This window comes from Lynx canadensis, chromosome F1 (genome assembly GCF_007474595.2).
Source record: "Lynx canadensis isolate LIC74 chromosome F1, mLynCan4.pri.v2, whole genome shotgun sequence".
Taxonomy (NCBI): Eukaryota; Metazoa; Chordata; class Mammalia; order Carnivora; family Felidae; genus Lynx; species Lynx canadensis.
Window position 1 is genome coordinate 9,576,294 of NC_044319.2, and position 21,338 is coordinate 9,597,631.

At 41.9% G+C, this 21,338-nt stretch overlaps 1 protein-coding gene across 1 annotated transcript; it reads right to left on the reverse strand.

The window, feature by feature from the left end:
• Window positions 1-1,757: 1,757 nt before the first annotated feature.
• TADA1 (transcriptional adaptor 1) lies at window positions 1,758-19,607 on the reverse strand. Its single transcript, XM_030302238.1, has 8 exons — window positions 19,449-19,607; window positions 14,187-14,278; window positions 13,833-13,898; window positions 9,256-9,353; window positions 7,603-7,812; window positions 6,017-6,168; window positions 3,660-3,822; window positions 1,758-2,984 (listed from the first exon to the last, which is right to left on the reverse strand). Exons 1-8 carry the CDS (start codon window positions 19,520-19,522, stop codon window positions 2,832-2,834), a joined length of 1,008 nt encoding a protein of 335 aa, XP_030158098.1. The 5' UTR covers window positions 19,523-19,607; the 3' UTR covers window positions 1,758-2,831.
• Window positions 19,608-21,338: the final 1,731 nt, after the last annotated feature.

The window sequence follows — 21,338 nt, forward strand, 5'->3', positions numbered from 1 at the left end:
CATGAAGAACCTACCTGCCCTTTCCTGGTGTGCTTTTAGTTAAATTACTTTTGACAATCTACCATGCCCATAGATTCAAATAAGTAGTGGTCTACTCTCTAAGAAGTCTCCAGACTTTTTTCCTTTTTTAAGCCATCAGAATCAAGTGCTGACCCAATCTGTTGGCCACAGCATTTAAGTCTGACCCCTAAAACCAAGCTTCCTTACCCTTACTCTACATCCTGGAGGCATTTTGGCAGGAGCCAAAAAATGTGAGGGAACACATTTATCTAATGGTCAAAGAGTAATCCTTTAGAAGTTTGTGAGGTCCAATTGGGAACCTCAGGCAATGGTGGGGTGTTGGGGGGTGCGTGCCGAGGAACGTGTGCTTGGTTGATCACAGCAGAGGATGTTCAAGGTTATAAGAATGTGTGCTAAGCCAGCACTCTGGGTAGAAAGTAAGGTGGGCATTATCAAACCTGGTTTTGCAGTGATAACACCTATATATGAAAGATAATTACTGAAACTCCTGCAGGAAAAAGAAGCTTTATTCTAAGTCTGAAATTATCTGGTTTCTTTTTAAAAAAATTTTTTTTCAACATTTATTTATTATTGAGAGACAGAGAGACACAGAGCGTGAGCAGGAGAGGGGCAGAGAGAGAGGGAGACACAGAATCCGAAGCAGGCTCCAGGCTCCGAGCTGTCAGCCCAGAGCCCGACGCGGGGCTCAAACTCACAAACTGCAAGATCATGACCTGAGCTGAAGTCGGTCGCTTAACCAGCTGAGCCACCCAGGTGCCCCTGAAATTATCTGGTTTCTAACAGCGGTTTCCTCATTGAGAGTTATTTTTCTAAATGGGAATAAGCAGTCACAATTTCACTCGGGATCCCACAGTTGGCAACACTGCTGGAGTGGAAGCTAGCCTTTGGCGGGACAGAGGTGTTCAAATCTTTCAAATCCTAAGTATCCCTCTACCTTCAACCCCATCTTTCCACTTCACAAAATGATTCTTAAGGAAAACTGGCACAGAAAGCAGATTTTCACGTAGGCCGGAAACACGAGGCAAAGGGAGTCCTCTGGCATCCTGTGGTCCCACCAGAGTAGGTGACTGTAGAGGTGAAAGCCAGGGCCGCCCATGGACACCGCCATTGCGACGGGCGGCAGGACGGGGCTGAGCCTCCCAGCCGCCTCTCCACGTAAGGACTCCATGAAATTTAACACATACTGCGCATTAAGTTCCCGGCATATGGATGGCTCAAAACAAAACCGCTACATTCAGCTAGGTATCAGTCCAAATTCTTCTAAACCTGAAAATTATCTAAAAAAGGACTTTACAGACTTGTGCCGAGAACTGAAACTAAGCTGTTTATTTATTTCTTTTCTTTTTGTCTACACATTCCAAAAGGAAAGAAATGACATGATCTCAAGGTTTGTGGGTTCAAGCCCCGTGTCGGGCTCTGTGCTGCCAGTACAGAGCCTGCTTAGGATTCTCTCTCTGCCCCTCCCCTGCTCCTGCTCTCTCTCAAACTTTAAAAAAGAGAGAGAGAGAGAGAGAGAGAGAGAGAGAGAAAGAAAGAAAGAAAGAAAGAAAGAGAAAGAAAGAAAGAGAAAGAAAGAAAAGCAAGCAATGACATACCTAAGTTGGAACCTGTTTTTTAATCTTTCTCATCTAGTACATTCCTCTAAAAGTCTGCTAAGATCTCCTAAAGCAGGGCTTTTCATACCTCAATGGAAGGCAGTATTCCTTATACGTTTACTTTAGTAAACACAGGAAAGGGAAGTTTTCTCCCAAAAGGTTTATTTGTCACATTGAAAGTACAAAACCAAATAGATCCAAATATTGAACCATGTATACATATCTATACATATATTACTTAGGCCTACACAACCCATCTGTACATTCTAATATAGTCACCAACACCTTCTCTTTAGTAAAAAGCATCACCTCTAAAAAAACAAACTTTATTATTAGTAACACTGCCAGATGTAAATTATGTTCACTTTATCATCTGAAAGGAGAGGAACAGATACTTCATAGGAATTAGGGAGTTTCTAAGTATAAATCCCGTATGTTTACGTGGGCTTCTTAAAATATATTCTATAGGAATAATCAACAGGTGAAACTACCAATAAAAGTCTTTGGGCGTATTAACTGTAAAAGAAACTTAAGTTCTGAGAAGAAACTTTACAAGGTCAATTACATTCCAGAGTTTTTATTTTGGCTTTTAATGCAAAGAAAGGACTTTATCTTGTCTAACAGCACAGCATTTCTAAGTCCTATTTCTACGGAGTTGTAATGAATTTTTAGGGAGCTACCCAAATCTGTTAAAAAAATTAAACTGGTCACTAAAGGAGGTATATGATTTTTAATACTGTGTAGGTTATTTCAACCAAAATGCGACAGCACAGTTCTTCAGGAGAAAGGCAGAAATTTTAGGCTTGCCAGATACAGAGTATATGCTGTCACTGAACACACAGATGTCCTGCTGATCACGGGGACTAAATTATAACGGCTTCTTTGTTCTAGGATGTCATCTACCTCACATGCAGACCCAAGGATACTAAGCCTCAGATGCCTAAAAACATCATTCCCGGCACAGACTTTTTCTCAGTGCTCACTCCCATAACTGGGAACGCATACAGACATACAGAGATACGGGTCATCATCAAAGTCAGATTTGTATGAACGGCTTCACAGTAGCAACGCAAAAGGTACTCAGTGCCACATTTCCACAGGAAAGGCTATATTTACACCACACACTTCAGTCTTGAAATGTGGACCCCCCAAAACGTTCAATTCTCAATAACCAATGAATTTGCTGAGGCCCCCCTACCCTCAAGTCACCCTAGTTCAGCAGAGCGAAAGCCCCTCCTTGGCTGCGAGGCGCTGGCGGTGGACTTTGTCTTGCTGCAGCTCTTCGTGATTTGGATGCCAGAGTTTCGTGATGATCCTTTCAATGTTGAGAGCGTATACGGTGTGTGTGGGAATGACTTCCCTGTGTACCTGCGATTAAAACAGTAGCGTGCCTCCCGTTACGCTTCGGTATATCCCTCTTTCCGACACGCACGATTAAAAAGTAAGGTTTACATCAACGAAACACTCACACGCCAACCTCTAAGCTACAAGCCAGAGCCTAATGAAGCTCCAACTAGGAACAAGAAAACAAAGAAATGACAAGCTTCTGAAATAGGAGCGGGAACAAGAGGATTTCTTTTTTCCCCTTTTCTTTTTCACTGGGCAAGTGGGGGCTGGGAGAGAGGTAAGTTAGGAGGGAGGTGTGGGCCCCGGATTTGAAAAATGACGGTAGTACTAATGGCTTGAATAACAAACAACAGGGGCACCTGGGTGGCTCAGTGGGTTAAGCGTCCGGCTCTCGATTTCGGCTCAGGTCACGATCTCACAGTTCTGCGGGTCTGAGCCCCACGTTGGGGCTTGGGCACCTCTCTCTCCCCCAACTCCCACACTTGCTCTCATGTACAATGTCTCTCTCTCTCTCTCTCTCTCTCTCTCAAAATAAGTAAAGTGACTTAAAAAAGATAAATAACAAACAATAAAAACTGAAAACCAAAAAGCCAAGAAGAGGAAAAGCTACTGAATACCTTTGTATCTTTGCAAACTTAAAGAAACTCTGAACCTATCCATAAATCTAGGTAAACCTTAAGGAGCCAAGAGTTTTACCTGCAAAGCTTCAAAAAGGTCATACATGTTGACTGGAGGCAAAGCTGCAGGCAGAGTGTCCCCAGAGCATGCCAGCAGGAGGGCGGCCTGCTGCTCGGCGTCATCAGGGGGCGGGTGAGAGGCCGGGTTATGACCCGCACAAGGAGCAGAAAAGGCTGGAGGACTGAAAACAAAGTATTTTCAAAACATTCCCAATAACCATGAACGAGACAAGCGGATAACGAAAATAGGAATGGGCTTTTAATACATCTCGCAAAAATATCTTAAAAATAATTAAAAACCCAATTAGAAATTACTTTTTAGCTAGTATATTACGTGAGTGGCCTGTAATGTTAATTTTTAAAGGCAGCCCATATGGCAGGCTGGAAACAAAATGCAGAGCAACTAAATTTACACTCCTCTCCCCACAATGTTGAAATATTTATTAAGCTCAGGATGCTGGGCCAAAATTGTTTCCTGCCCTTCAAATGCTTCTAGTCGGGAGCGGGGGAGAAAAAAGACCTTAACTAAAGGAGAATGAAATTGAAAAACTGACTTGGGAGAGGAAGATACATGTAACTGGAGACAACAGGATTGAAAAATTACACGCAAGAAGACACAGAGCAGAATAAGCAACAGGCAAAAACGGAGGATGAAGAAAATCCAAATCTTGCCAGTTTCCCAAAACAGGACCCAGATACAGTATCAGCGGGGAAGTCGGGCATAATTGTTGTGTCCCGATACAGTAGGAGATGACCTATACAGTTTCGAAGAACACCCAGAAGGTAAAACAACAGTGAGGAGGCAGCTCAGACGAACGCACAGGCGGGTAGAAGCGTGGGGGTGAGCACCGGACAAAGGCGGCCCTGTTGGGCAAACAAGCAGTGACAGGGAGCCAGTCGCCCTCCAGGGGCAGGCCAGCGGTGAGGGGGCAAGCTCGGGAGGCCTGGCAGGGTCACAGACGCTGCTCTCAGCATTCACCCACTTTGTCGGTTGGGTTTTTCTTCTAGAAAAGGAGGACTTACAAATGAGAACAAATACTCCCACACAGACATGCCTGAATGAGACTGAGAATAGAAATCTTCACATTTGACGATCTGAATATAAATAGTGAACCTAATTTAAGATGGCGCTCTTCGGGACGCCTGGGTGGCTCAGTCGGTTAAGCATCCGACTCTTGGTTTCGGCTCAGGTCACGATCTCATGGTTTGGGAGGTCGAGCCCCCGTGCCAAACTGCGCTGTCAGTGTGGAGCCTGCTTGGGATTCTGTCTCTCTCCCTCTTGCTCCCTCTCTCTGCCTGCTTCCCTGCTCATGCTCTCCCTCGCCCTCTCTCAAAATAAATAAATAAACTTAAAAAAAAAAAAAAAAAAGGACGCTCTTCAAAATGGGCCTTGTGAGCCACCTCAAGGTTTTCAGCCATGAAGTAGGCACTGGTACGACCCCTTTCCATGTGGTGTCAACGCTCTTGGCCATGTCCAACTCTCTTCTTGGTTTTCCCACCCTACACTCTTTCCTACCACACCTCCTCCCTTCCTTTCTTGTTAGTTCTTCACTATCATCACTCCCACCAGGTTCCGGGTCACACTTTTCTCTCTGAACTTGTACCTCCCTGTCATCTCCCTCACCAACCAGCTAACGAGCGCTCAAAGAAACCCAGTCACTTCAGTTACCACAAAGAACATTACATCACTGCTTTCTCTTTCCCAAAGGCTTAAGATTTGGACTACATCATTTGCAGGGAAGGCAGAAAGGAAGTAGAGGGCTGAAAACAGACAACACACGGATGAAAAGAAAGGTAATCCAGGTCATCTCGTAAAGTGAAGACTGAGGACATTAGAAGTCCTGGGAGACCCTCCGTGGAACGTGGACGGAGGAAGCCCAGAGACGGGGGCAGGGACCAGCATGCCAAGAACAACCTGAGGACACCCAACACAGGCCACTCTCTCAAGGTAGAGCTACAGAACCTGGAGGAACACCTCCCACCCCTCCTCCCGCCATCAAGATACCCAACCCTGACCCAACAACCATAGGCCGTGCTTCTGACTGAAAGCCCGCCTCCACGACCAAGCAGGTGCTGCCCCTTACGAGCCCTCAGAACTCCTCACCTCGGGGAACCGCTCCAATCCACTTGAGAAAGTGGGCCTGGGGCGCTTGCATAACCACATGCGGCAGCCAAACTCTGCGCCCTCACTTGTGACAAGCGATACCCAACTAATTCACTAGTTATCGTGTAAGGATGCAACTTAAAATAAAACTGCACTGCTCTCAAAGGTACCTTAGACTGACAGAAACACAATTATTTAACAGTGGTCTAACACATAATAGTAGCGTACCAGCTAGAAAGGATGGATGCAAAACCACAAGAAACTTCATATACCTTTCTATTAAGCTGTTGTAAGCTACTACGCTATTCTTCAGGTATGGCTGTGGGGTTACGTTACTACCAAAGGCATATTTAAAATGACCATCACGTAACCGATAAGCTTTCCTTCTCGACACAACTGATGTCAATATATCTTTAAGGTGATTCTGTAAAAACAAAGAAAAGAAAAAGAACATGAACTCCTGTGTAAGAGCAAATCATAAAACTTCCATTGACCAAAAAATGTTTCCTAGCATTTAGCGGATGGAGACATGAGACAGGCTAGCCTGTGGTGGAACCAAAGTTCACCAAAAGGCCACAGAACCGCATCAGAGCAGGAAGGTACGGGAAAGAGAGAGATGCGTTGTTTTTATTTGGTTCTATTTAATAGGTGCTTGCTCTACATGAAATGTATTAAAGTTATTTATGGTTTCTAAATTGACTCCTCTCTCAAAAGAGATTTTCAGACGGTTTTAAATAAAAGTACAAAAATAAATACATAAAATTTCTAAAAGGAGGCAAACTACCCTGAAACCTGGTTTAAAATAGGACAAAAAGTTCCAAGATGTCAGATTTATTGGCTACAATGCCCAATCTACTAGAATCCTGCCATAAAAGAACCATGGCTCTCTCAAAAGTCACATACACAACAGATATATAGGAAATAAACCGAAAATTAGGTATTTGATACTTCTTTATGAGAGCCGAGTACATAAGGGATAGAAAGTGTCTGTGAAAATAAAAAGAGCTGATCCCAGCCTGCCATTAATAACAGGTGAGGCAGGATCACCTGTTTCAACTATACCAGTAAGATAATCTCATATCCAGGCCTTCATGATACAGTTTGTAATTTCCACACACTGAATTTATTAAATGTGTGTAACTTCATGAGATAGCGATTATAATCTTTGAGGTACATGTGAGGAAACGGGAGGCCCCAAGTACTGGAAGAATTACCCAGTACTACCTGACATGTCCGTGCACTATAGAACCCAATGCGTATTTTGGCAAATAACTAAATGAATAAAGTGAATGGATAAATGAGTGGGCTGAGAGAAGGATCCTACTGTTTAGACACCAAGTCTAATGCTCCTTGAATGCTGGGACACAACAAAAAACAGTGATTTTCATCGTTAGGATTCTCAATCTCAATTTTTTTCCTTAAAAACTGTGCCGGTGTTAACACATTAAACACCAAAACACGCCAAAGTGTCATGCCATAGTAGCCTCTCTGAAAAGCTAACTGAAGGCAACTGCATGGACTATGAGGTGTTTCTCCCCTCAAAAGAACACAATTCCGGGGTGCCTGGGTGATTCAGTCGGGTAAGGGTCCGACTCTTGATGTCAGCTCAGGTCTTGATCTCAGGATCATGAGTTCAAGCCCCGCAATGGGCTCCACATGGGCATGAAGCCTACTTGAAAAAAAAAAAAAAAAAAGAGAGAGAAAAAGAAAAAGGGGAAAAAAAAGAAAACAATTTCAATGACGACAATTCTGACATCGGTAATATTTTGATTCTTTTCTTGCAGTACCAACTTTCAACGACACACACAAGCTCGTTACATTCAACCTGTAAAACTGTTTCTGCCACCAGCAAACCAACCTCCACCGCGTAGACAACAGCTGAGACGGCCTCCTCCGTGACGTTGTCCAACCCGTGCTCGTAAGCTGTCACTATCATTCTCCCTTCAAGCTGACCCCGGGTGGGAAGCATCATTGTGTGGGAACAAAGTTTCAACTCATCATCATCTTGGGGATCCTTTGCCACAAACTGCTGGGCTCCCGAGAGGGGATTTTGAGGCTGGAATCTATGCTATGGGCAAGAAAACTTTTCAAAATGATTCATCACAGTGGCAAGTAAGAAGACACGATACATTGGACTTGGGCTCCCACAAATTAATGCCACCAAAACAATACTACAGGATTTAAAAAAAAAGAAGTCACTCATGCACAAATAATCACAGATTCACACCCATTACATAGTAATAATGAAGACATGAATTAAGGGGAATAATGGTAGTATGCCCAGCAGTTTATTCTATTCAACTGATACCTTGGTGATCACAGAATATACGGCTCTGTGCTAAAAATAACAATTAGGGGAAAGGAGAAGATATAAAACTATTTTCAAACAACTCAGAGCATTCTCAGTATACTTGTAAGTAAGCAGGTTCTGAAAGTAGAAATATATAGTAATACTTCGTTTAAGCTCTAAAAAAAAAAGCGTAGCTAACCAACGTAACAGACCTAATAACAGATATTCCAAGAGAATGCCAGATAGTATAAACTATCTTGCCATCATCTTCTACTTACAATTCTCAACACAGAATCTTGCTAAGACATAGTCATTCTAATTATTTAAAATAGTTTTTCTCAAACTTTTTCCACTCCTGAAACCTCTGCCTCCTCTGGTAGACTCTGATAGCCCATCTGTATTCTCCATCATCAGTGGTAGCTCCTGCTTAAGCTCAACATATAAGATTTAATAGCGAAAATGGCTTGTCCCTGTTTGAAGTTTGTATTATAAAAGAAACATTGGTTGTTTTTTCCATTGTCCAAGTATAAAACTGTATTTTATATCAAATATCCCTTTTTAAACTAAGGTATGCCTCTCTAGAGGTACCAATGTCCTCCATATTGAATAGTATCGATAGAAAACACAGAGCAAAGGTAGAAATGAATGTTTGTTGATGTTAATCAATAAAGCTATCAACACCCAGTCAAACCTATAAAAGGAAGACTTTTGGGAAATTGTTCCCCAAATACAAAAGGAAAAAGCAATTTATCCTAAAATGTTTGCACATTTTATAGCCAAATGCCTTCATGACTTCTCTGCTGATTCCGAAAGGCTCAGGGCCTAGCTGGGCATCGCCAGGATCCTGCCAAAGACCTACAGGCCTCCTGGAGCCGTGGAACAGAAGTCTTCAATGTAAGAAACATTCCAGAAAAAGATTTAAGAGGAGAAATAATACAGGCATACTTTTTGAGTCATTAAAAAATCGTTAGGTACTAATGAAAACATATTAATATTTATGCAGTAACAAACTAGAATTATAAAAATTCAGACACCTGGGACTCACACTCTTTGAAACTCTTGTCAACCTCAAATATAATAACACCTTTCTTCCCCAAATCACGCCCTCCTTTTTTTCAACTCTACTACCAGTATTTTAAGATTTATTTAAAAACTAAAGCCCGTTCCATCACACCAGCACTTAAATCAGTTGTTACCAAGATCTACTGGAGAACAACCTACGTCAAATTTCTGACGAACAGAAGAAAGCTTTTTCTTTCCCTTTGGTTTTCCAGGTTTAGCTGCAGAACCCCCCGTCCAGGGTAAAGATCCAGCACCCTCTGTAAGACAGAAAAATAACCATAAGAGAAAACAGAGACAGTTGTCAACTGTTGTGTTTGGTTTCATTATAGGCTAAAAAAGTATGGAATGCTCAAGTAATGAAAATAATCAATGCTTCAATTCAGATCTTCTCTATTTCTCCAAGCAAAATTATGAATTCTCTCAAATCACATTTTTTTCTAGCTGTAGCCAAAATTATTCCTTTAGGAAGGCAAATTTGTTTTTCATATTTTAAATTAATGTTTATTGGGTGTTTTGTTTGCTTTATTAGTAGCATTATAAGTAGTATTACCAAAGTAGGACAAAATTTTCTTTTCTTTTTTTTTTTTTTTTTTTCAACGTTTATTTATTTTTGGGACAGAGAGAGACAGAGCATGAACGGGCGAGGGGCAGAGAGAGAGGGAGACACAGAATCGGAAACAGGCTCCAGGCTCTGAGCCATCAGCCCAGAGCCTGACGCGGGGCTCGAACTCACGGACCGCGAGATCGTGACCTGGCTGAAGTCGGACGCTTAACCGACTGCGCCACCCAGGCGCCCCAAAATTTTCTAGTTCAAGATGGTGAACTGAGCACATGAATGTATCTCACCTCTCTTTCTAGACCCTACTAAAAAAAGGTAATAGCAGAAAGTAAACAGCACACATCCGCAACTGAGATAGAAAGGAAATTGAAACAAGATGAGATGTCAACAAATTTCAACAATGGGCTAAAAAGGTGTTCACTCACATGGAGACACACAGAAGCCATAACCTAGGCTAGGCAAGGTTTGGAAATGAGGTGGAAACAAGTTAACCTGCAGAGCAGAAATCCACAAAGAATCTGGATTTGGAGAAGGTGAGTACAGTGGAAACCAGGGAGGGGTCAGTGAAGCCAAAAACAAGATCAATGGGAGGTCTACATTCAAAAGTCGTCTACACAAACCCCTTCCCCCTCACCACTAGCAGTGGGCTCAGTACAAAACAAAAATGCAGGGTCTCTTATTCAAACATTTAGAATTTCAAGGCAACCACAGTTGAGCACTAAGCCAAGCGTGGGGCCCTTCTGAGTTCACAGGCAGTTCACAGGCCCCGGAGCCAGCCCTGCTCTCTCCCATACATAGCACAGTATTTACAACGGCAGGGGGATGCTGTTGGGGGGTATGGAGGACAAGAGAGTGGAGAACTCTCCTCTAGTTAAACTGGACCAAATTTCTGGGATTTACTAAGGTGGTTGATATGGATGTTGACACCCTAGAGCACAGCTCTCTGCGTGCTGGCATGAGGATCCCCAGTTTAGCTGGCCTCCTGTCAGCTCACTCTACAGAAAAACCCCCACACAACTGTATACTTCATTCTTAAATGTGAATCACCCGACATTTGATGACAATCTATAACAGAATAAGAAAGACCCAGATAAACAAACAGAAAATAGAAGTCCTAGATTAAATAATTCAGGGGCACCTAGGTGGCTCAGTCGGTTGAGCGTCCGACTTCGGCTCAGGTCATGATCTCACAGCTTGTGAGTTCGAGCCCTGCATCGCACTCTGTGCTGACAGCTCGGAGCCTGGAGCCTGCTTCAGATTCTGTGTCTCCCCTCTCTCTGCCCCTCACCTACTCGCGTTCTGTCTCTGTCTCTCTCAAAAATAAATAAACATTAAAAAAAAATTTTTTTTAAATAATTCAAGCAACACGGACTTCAAAAATACTTTCTAACTGGTATATTCAGAGAAGTCTGAAAAGATGTGTGTCCATAAAACAAAAAGAAGGTATTATAAAAATTGCTGAATTAAAGAATGCATTGGGCAGAAAGGCTGAAAGAACTGAGGAAATCTCATAAGGCATAAGCCAGATGTCTAAAATCAGTAAACCCAGAAAGAGATTTAAGCTCCAATGAGGAGCTATCAAAGTCCTACCAGAAGAACAAAAAACAAAGTAGTTGTCTTTGAGAAAAGTCTAGAAGTGGGAAGAAGCTTTTCATTATAAGACCTTCTGTATTATTTCTAACCATGAGCACATTTATATATAGTATTAAAGAAAAACAATCAAAGCAATTCAAGCTCATTACAGTACACTTGAAAAAACTACACCCCAAAATTTTTATATGAAAAAAAAAACACATCATCTTAGCAAAAACATTATTTCCGTTTTGATGTTTTTTTGAAGAATGAGTTTTTAAAGCTTTGAAAAAAAAATACTCCAAGTTCATCAGTTAAAAAAGGGCTGTTTGGACACTTACCATGATGAGCACTGTGTCATGTAGAAAATTGCTGAATCGCTATATTGTACCCCTGAAACTAAACTCTGTATGTTAACTACACTGGAATTACAAAAAAACAAAAAACAAAAAAAACCAAAACAACCTGTTAGGGAAGTCAAGCTCTTCTCTCCACCGCTTTAAATGTCTCTGGTACATCCAGGTCTCACTGATGAGGTCAGCCAATCTTAGAAGATTCCCAAAGAAACCCACCGCTGCTGGATGGCCCGGATGCTAGGTGATGCCACAGATGTGTGGCCAACACACTCCAGGCAAGGAAGCAAAGCTTGGTGAGTCAGGCCTGACTGACAACCAGGACAGCTTTCCAGCAGCGGGCAGATTTAGGGGTGGATCCAACACTTCCATCCACTGGCTGGGTTATTTCTCTATCAAACCCCCAAAATGTATTTCCTCAAAAGGAAATTAACAGTTGCTGGCAACAAAGAGATGATTTGTATTAAAAGTAAAATATAGAAATGTAGTTCTTCGTACTTGCGGGTGGGTTTTCTGTTTTCCTAAGCTAGGTGGGAAAGATGATTTTTAATAATATTATTGATCGAGTGACCGCTGTGTAACAGACACTTTGCATTCTTTTTAATCCTCACAGCAACTCTTCAGGGTAGGTATTAGCCTCTTTATAGATTAGCAAACCAACTTCAGAGAAAACAAAATGAAAGAAAAAGCAAAACAGAGAGGGAGGCAAACCATAAATACAGAGAAAATATATTTTAAATACAGAGAACAAACTGAGGTTTGCTGGAGGGGAGGTGGGTGGGGGGATGGGTTAGGTGGGGCATGGGCATTAAGGAGAGCACTTTTTGGGATGAGCACTGGGTGTCATATGTTAAGAGATTAATCACTGGGTTCTACTCCTGAAGCCAAGACTACACTGTATGCTAACTAACTTGAATTGAAAGAAAGAAAGAAAGAAAGAAAGAAAGAAAGAAAGAAAGAAAGAAAAGGAAAGAAAGAAAACAAAGAAAGGTTTTTAATCAATGATCAACACAATCACCACAGGCCCTTTAAAAACAACAACAACAGGGGCGCCTGGGTGGCGCAGTCGGTTGAGCGTCCGACTTCAGCCAGGTCACGATCTCGCGGTCCGTGAGTTCGAGCCCCGCGTCGGGCTCTGGGCTGATGGCTGGGAGCCTGGAGCCTGTTTCCGATTCTGTGTCTCCCTCTCTCTCTGCCCCTCCCCCGTTCATGCTCTGTCTCTCTCTGTCCCCAAAATAAATAAAAAACGTTGAAAAAAAAATTTAAAAAAAAAAAAATAAAAACAACAACAACAAAAAATTCAACTTAATCTACAGTAGGCGGTACCTACAAATCTAAGTTTTTAACAACAGTTCAGGATAAGTTTTATTGTGAGGCAAATTGTTTAATGTATTTAATCATTTATTTTTGACTACTTGATTAAAATAAGATGGATGAAAGAAGTACCTTGTACCACTTAAACTCCAAACAATTTGGGATAAAGGGGGTCATTGTTTCTACCTATACCTAATTAGGTTGAAGTGACAGATTTAGCTTCTACCTACCTCCCCAACATGCTGAAGCTCTAACCTTCCAGGTGCTGGTATCTTACTTGAGAATACAACTGAAAGTCCAGGTTCTCACCACATGTTGTGGTTTCCCCTCCACCTAACCCTAACTCACCTTCCCTGCATCTATGGAAACCCTCGTCTAATACCAGCTGCCCTCAAGTTTCTTCACCCTGACTGCCCACCCACTTCCTCACTTGTCTGTCATTTTTTTTTTCTTTTTTTTCTTTTTTTTTTTCTTTTTTTTTTCAACGTTTATTTATTTTTGGGACAGAGAGACAGAGCATGAACGGGGGAGGGGCAGAGAGAGAGGGAGACACAGAATCGGAAGCAGGCTCCAGGCTCTGAGCCATCAGCCCAGAGCCTGACGCGGGGCTCGAACTCACGGACCGCGAGATCGTGACCTGGCTGAAGTCGGACGCTCAACCGACTGCGCCACCCAGGCGCCCCTGTCTGTCATTTAAGTAATCTAAAATCCAGCTGAGTGGACAGTAAAGACCAAAAGTCAACGTAAGCACAGGGAAATCACCTGCTTTACCCAGGTTCTACAAAACAATCTGCACCTACATAATAAATCTTTTCTTGTGAGCACTTCAAAGAACATGTCGTTTGCACACAACAGATGTGTCTGTTAACGGAAGCTAAAGCCCAGGGCTCTGATGGCTCTGTTGACTGACATCCCTGGAAGTACTTCCGCTCCCTTACCTGGGGTAGACACCAAAATCTGACAACGCGTAAGAATGGCCAGGAGGAAATCGTTGTGAGAATGGACTGAAAAAGGGAAGATTGTCACAAGTCAAATACAAAATATTTACAACATAAGGAAACCATTATTTGACTCTGGATATCCCCTACCCTGCCATTCTTTACACTTTATTTGAAATATCCATATTATTAAAATAATCTTACACACCATTAAAAACCCATTTTATTTTTTTAAGTGAAAAGACTTACTGCAAAATTTACTGCAATTTATTATTGCAGTTATTTATTTGCAATTTATTGCAAATCTGGGAAAACTTCAAAATAGTAAAATAACTCCCCAGATAATTATTTTACCATTATCCTGCGTGAGAAGTCTATGAGCTTCAAGGTCAAACTCTTCTTTGCTGATCTTCTGCTTGAACCACAACTTTAAGTTAGCCCAGTATCTGCAGAGACAGAAGCAGTATTAAGAACCAAGGATTTTGCTTCTTTCCCAAGTTTACCTTCCCTGCTCCAAAACCCAGGAAAGGAAATTTTGCATTCCCCACCATACGGGCAGAGTTGTGCATCTCCCCCCAAATTTATATGTTGAAGCCCTTGACCCCCAGCACCCAGGACGTTAAAGAGGTGATTAAATTAAAATGACCTCTTTAGGGTGGGCCCTAAACCAATGTGATGGGTGTCCTTAGTAAGAAGACATTAGGACTGTGACACACACACACAGACCAGACAGTAGCTATCTATAAGCCAAAGGCAGAGGCCTCAGAAAAAACAACCCTGCTGAAGGGTGTTGTCAGACTTCCTTGATGTCAGACTTCCAGCGTCCAGAACTATGAGAAAACAAATTTCTATTGTTTAATCCACCCCATCTGTCGTATTTTGTTACCATGGCCCTTGAAAACTAATACACCTAGGAATCAGAATACTGACAGAAGGGGGCGCCTGCCTGGCTCAGTTCGTAGAGCCTGTGACTCTTGATCTCACAGGGCCGCGAGTTTAAGGCCCATGTTGGGTGTGGAACCTACTTAATAAGAAAAAAGAAAAAAAAAAAAAAAAAAGAGTATCAACAGAAGAAAAAGGAAGAAAAGTTTTTCCCCAAAAGGGACTGACAGGTTGTCACATAATTGGATTCACAAGTCCTTTAGCCAAAACCACAGCTGTACCCTTCCTTCCTCACTCTGCCTTTCTAAAAGACCTATCCTCCAGAATCTTACATTTAATATTTATATTTTAAAAGTATTATTATTGGGGCGCCTGGGTGGCTCAGTCGGTTAAGCAGCTGACTTCGGCTCAGGTCATGATCTCACGGTCCGTGAGTTTGAGCCCTGCGTCGGGCTCTGTGCTGACAGCTCAGAGCCTGGAGCCTGCTTCGGATTCTGTGTCTCCCTCTCTCTCTGACCCTCCCCCATTCATGCTCTGTCTCTCTGTCTCAAAGATAAATAAACGTTAAAAAAAAAAAATTAAAAAAAAAAATAAAAGCATTATTATTAAAAGTATTAACTTTTAAATATTAATTTCAAATATACTAATTTTCCAATTATTAACTACAGTTAATAATACTGTATTGTATATTTGAAAGTTGCTAAGAGTAGATCTTAAAAGTTCTCATAAATAAAAAAGTTCTCATAAGAATTTTTATATATTGTGACAGATGTTAACTAGACTTACTGTGGTGATCATTTTGCAATATATACATGTATTGAATAACTGTTGTATACCTGAAACCAATATAATGTTATATGTCAATCATACCCCAATAAAAAAAAAGATTTATATTTTAAAAAGTATATGTGTTTTATGGGTTGGGAAGTGGTCATTAATACTGATCCTGGTAACCTCTTTCCTTTCAGATGATCTCAAGTTTTAATCTAACTGGCTGAAGTAATGAGTTTCTGAAACACCTCACCACAATGAAAATACCGTGGATATGAGAAACTTAGTGGTTTGTAAAGTGAAAACCAACCACTAATCATAAAAATCACTAGTTACCTGGCAGGAAAAAACACAATGATTTGATCCCTTTATACCTTAACAACAGTATTAGAGATAGGAGTAAAATATGACTTTTCACATCCACAGCCCTTGATTCAGTGCTGAAAGAAGCTGCTCTTTGTTATGAAACAATTAAAAATTACTCAGGACACGTCTTACAATCACTTTCAATTCACACTTAGCTACTTTCTAATGCTAATTTGAGTTCCTAACAGGAAAAAAAAGAAAAAAGATTTCTAAAGAAGACGGTCTGATGCTCTCACTGCCTTATACCCTCGCAGGTCCTCTCCTGTACACAGATTAGCTTCAATTCACCTTAGTATGTAACTCTGTATGTAACTGGCTATGTGTGCCCATCACTGCAAGCAAAGCTTTGGGTTCACACGCATTTTTTTTTTCCCCAGGAGAAAACCTATAGCTTTAACGGGGTCGACGTTGCCCAAGACCCATTTCACTCAATAGCAAAATATGTTTAGTTTTAGAGCTTGGCATGACTTTTCACCTGATATTCACACACTCGTTAGTCAATAATAACTTCCCAACAATGGACACTTAAATGTTTTGTTTTTGTTTTTGTTTTTTTTTTAAGGACGCAGGAACTATTATGAAATGAAATAAAGCTCCACAGGAAAAAAAAAAGTATTTTCCCATCCCATTCTATCCAACAAAAGAGGGCAGTGACATGAGACAGCTTCATTATTTAAAAGCCCTGGGCCACTATTTTATAAGAAAGGTGCAAATATATCCATATTTTGAGGGTGAACTTATTCCAGAAGTAAAACAAGACTCTACCAGGAAGTTCTACCAACACGATGCTACCTATCTCCTCTAATGGCAAACTTTCCAGCCGTACTCCTTCCAAGATTCAGAAGACCTGCTCCCCAATCCTGGTGCCTATGTTAACTTGCCATATAACCATGGACAAATGACTGCTTTCCTCAACAGAACTGAAAACAAAGTTAGTTAACCTCTATGAAGGTGAGGATGATGGGTGACAAGTTTAAGTGGGTCAGACTAGGAAGCACTGGGGACACCTGCAGTAAACTAAAGAACATATGATCAAGTCACCAAAAAATTCAACACCTATTTAAACCGGACACTCTCTTGGGTACTATACAAAGGATATTAGCTAGCAAAGGCCATGTCTTTTCTAGAAGCTGGTGTGGGCATGCAACCTAACATAAGAGACATTTGGTCCCTAGATAAAATTGAACACAACTCTTATCTGGGGTCCTTATACACTTTCTCTGTTTTACCTACCACCAAGGACCATGTTTAAATGGTCAGGTTATATATAAACCAAAGCATACTACTCATGAAGAAATATGAGAAATTACTGGATGGCAACATTACAGAGTATTAAACCAAGAGGCACTTTTTAAGGAGCAGGAGAAAAAGACAATGAAAGAATGGAAAAACAAATGCAAAACAACACTGTACCACTAACTACTCATGGCACAAAAGCATATTTTGATTACATTGTTAGTGGAGATTTACACTACAGATACGTCAAATTTAGCTTTACCATCTGTATTTGACCGACATCTGAGAGCCAGCATTGGCCTTTATAGGACAAATAGGGAATACTAACTTCAAATTTCTGGCAAACCTGTGTGGTAAGTGTGGGATCATAGAAGTCACCATCACATCTAATCAGTAAATTATACACACAAGCCAGGTCTTTCAGATTTATTATAGTACGGAAACACTCACTTTCAGATATTCGTGAGCATCCTAGACGTAACAGAGTAAAAGTCAACTGTGCTTAAAAATGTAAATTTTAGCTGTCAGTATTACAAAAGTAACAAACTGTGGTAATTAATGGTGAAAACTGTTAATTTTGCCTATTAAAGTAACTAATAATTTTCAATTAATTAAATAAGCAAAGAAATAGACTGACAGCAAACATGACTATTAAAACATAATTTTAGGTAGGGGCGCCTGGGTGGCTCAGTCAGTCAAGCGTCCGACTTCAGCTCAGGTCATGAATGATCTCATGGTTCGAGAGTTTGAGCCTCGCATTGGGCTCTGTGCTGACAGCTCAGAGCCTGGAGCCTGCCTGCTTCAGATTCTGTGTCTACCTCTCTCTCTCTGCCCCTCTCCTGTTCACTCGCTCTCTCTCTCTCTCTCTCTCTCGCTCACAAAAATAAATTAAAATTTAAAAAACATTTTTTAAAACATAGTTTTAGGTAGAACATTTTATCTTTGGGAGTCAATAAATGTTCACAAAAAATTAAATAATTATGCCAAAACAATAATTTTAATTCTAGCATTTGTAGAAATTTGATTTATTGACGTTCATAAAATAAACTTTAAGAATTATATTTTGTTTTTAGTTATTCTGTTTAGGCCATGAGTGTTTCAAGAAGTCTTACATGGGAATTCTGCATATCTTGCTAGGATAAAAAGCAGAATGTCAACTCCACTACCCCAAAATTTCACAAGAAGGAAAAACTCCACAAAAATCACGTATGACATCCAAGTAACTTCAATCTAGTCATACTAAAAAATATAAAGAAAAAGATGAGAAGAAACCTTGCCCCGCCAGCAACATGATATTTAAGTGAGCATCTACCGAGTAAGCAAATGTGTGGAATATCACAGAAGTCATCTAGCAGCAACCACATAGGCATTAGAATTTTAAACATTTAAAATTTGCTACTTATATCTTTGGAAAATAAAATTATAATAATGATTAATGTTCTGAAATTTTCCAACTCGTTCTTGTGTGTCAGAAATATATTATCTGGCTTCAGCCTTGGCTGAATTATTGATTTTACATCCCGCCATTCAGCATCTGACCTCTGATTGTATACTCGGTCCCCTGCTATAACCTAGGTCTCGCTGGGCGCTTGTTCCTTTGGAACCCCTTGTAGGGTATCAGAGCCAGGAATCAGACACTAGGGGTCTAGTGACTTTTGAAGAGTTACGTAACCTCTCTAGATCTCAGTCGTCTCATCTATCAAATGGGAATAATAATTGTATCCACCTCACATCTCTGTTGTGAGGCTTAGATGAAATGGTACATTGAGAGTGCTTAAAAGGTGTTCAATTAATGTCCACTACCGCGATCGTCACTATAACTGCAGCGATGTTCGGTGACTTATCTTAAACGTAGGGTCTCTCCACCTTCCGAAACTACTCTCAATGCTCTTTCTTAAACGCAGGGTCTACGCATCACCCGACCTCAATAAACTTCCGCCTCCAGGAAGCCCTCCAGGGTCTGGACGCCGCGCGCGGTGCCCACTCCAGCCGGGGCGCGTCGGGCTCCGGGTCACTCGGCCCGGGGCAGGCCTCGCGCGAACCGAACTCTGAGAGGGGCCTGCAACCGTTCGGTAGGCCCTTGGGCGTGGAACGCGCCTCTCCCGCCCCACCCAGAGCAGAGAGCCCCGGGCGAATGCGCCCGCCCGAGTCCCGAGGGAGCCAGGGAGGCCGGCCCGTCCAGCTGAGCGAGTCCGGGTTCCGCACCCGGAGCCGGCCGAGAAACCCAGAGGCCCCGCCACCCGCGACGCGAGGCGACACAGGCCTCGGAGCGGCGGGAGGCGTCTCCAGGGTGGGTCGGCAGCCCGAAGCCTGAGGAGGAGCGGCGCGGAGACCCGGAGGCTGCGCCAGGACAGCTCTTACTGTTTCACGTTGTCCCCTAGGGCCTCGCTCAAGTTCTTCTTGGCCGCCTCCAGCTCGCTCACAAAGGTCGCCATTGCGCCCCACGTCTCAGCCCGACCGCAGACCGCTCTGCCACAGTGACCAACAACCGAAAAACCAATTCGGTGAGAGCCTCGGCGCAGGAAGCTCAGTCCGCCCCCGTCTGTCCCGCCCCTAATCGCACAGCAGAAGTTTGTTTGGTTTTCGGCTCCGCCCGCCTTTCTGAAGAGAAAGTGAGGAGGCAAATTCGCTGTTTTCTCAGTCCTCCTCCTCCCGCCCCCTCGAGTCACGTGATGCATTTGGTCCGGCCTTTCCGCCCCCGACTTCAACACTTGGCCACAGGAGCCAGCTGCGGCACCTGCCGGGGTGTTGTATCACAGTGCCTTCAGTTTGTTACCGGCTGGGCAATATTTTCAATTCTTTTTAAACGTTTATTCATTTCTGAGAGACAGAGAAAGAGAGCAAGCAGGGGTGGGGCAGAGAGAGAGGGAGACACAGAACCTGAAACAGGCTCTAGGCTCCGGAGCTGTCAGCACAGAGATGATGACCTGAGCCTGTCGGATGCTTAACCCACTGAGCCACCCAGGCACCGGTGGGCAATTTCTGAATTCCGCTCTTTGTCCTTCCACCTGGATGAGTTTCTTCCTCCGCAGGTCAAAAAGTAAATGCAGTATCAGTTTTGTTCTCTTTCTTCGCCTTATTTTTCGCCAAGCACTCATCATTTAATATGCCACTTAGTAGATTGTTCTTGTTAATTCTCTGCCTCGTCCAGCTAAAATGTAAATTCCATGTGGAAAGGATTTGTGTTTTATTCGGTGCTGTTTTCCCCAGTTCCTAGAGCAGTGCCTGGCTCTCAATAAATATTTGCTGAATAAATGAAGTAATTGTGAGAAATAAGGAAAGTTAACACAGAAGGATAGAGAAAAAAGAAAGAAAAAGTGTTTACCACCTCCAGACAAACTTAACCGATAGACATTTCTCCCCCACCTGCCACACTTCCCATAATTTATAATCTTGGTCTATCTTCAACTGTGCATCTTGGTGGGGGGTTTTTAAACTTAACATAATTATATAAATATTATCCTCTGGCATTATAGTGTCTTTATAATCATAATTTTAATGGCAGCTTGTTAAACACCCCCACAAAAAGAATGTACACAATAACTTGTTTCCTAACTGTTAGCCTGATTGTTTCCATTTTTTTCTCTATTAAAAGCCTTACTGTAATACACAATGCATAAAGCTTGTCTTCATTTAGGATTATGACTTTAGAATAGAGCCCCACGAATAGACTTATTGGTTTAAACGGTAGGGATATTTATAAGAGTCTTGGTGTGTATCGTCAAATTGCCTCACAAAGATTGAAAATAATCCTAATTGCTTTTAAATCTTGTGTGATTACCCGACAGAGGCCCCTTCAAGCTTATTCGTTTGTTCAGCAAATACTATTATGTATCTGGAACTCTACTGTGGGCTGGATTTACGAAGATGAACGTGGCAGGTAAAGTCTTACTATCTGTGTTAGAAAACTCCAGAGAAATTTTGACTTTTAAAAAGTAGCTGTCCACTTCCACTTTTTCTTGGCTACCCCCTGTAGACTGAGTAGAAAGCCAACCTCAAATTAGGTTAGTAAATGCTTTATTCATGGTGTTACTGAGGACTGGAGCCCAGGAAACATTCTTCCCAATTGCTCTGAAGACCTGCTTGGAAGCTTGTTATATATTATGTATGCAAATTATATACAGAAAATTATTATATATTCAAAAGGGGCAACAGGTATATGTGCTTGCAAGCAGTTCCAATACTTATGTGTCGCAAGGTATAATTTGTTGTAATTATAAAAAGGAAGGTTTACTGATTTCCACACAGACG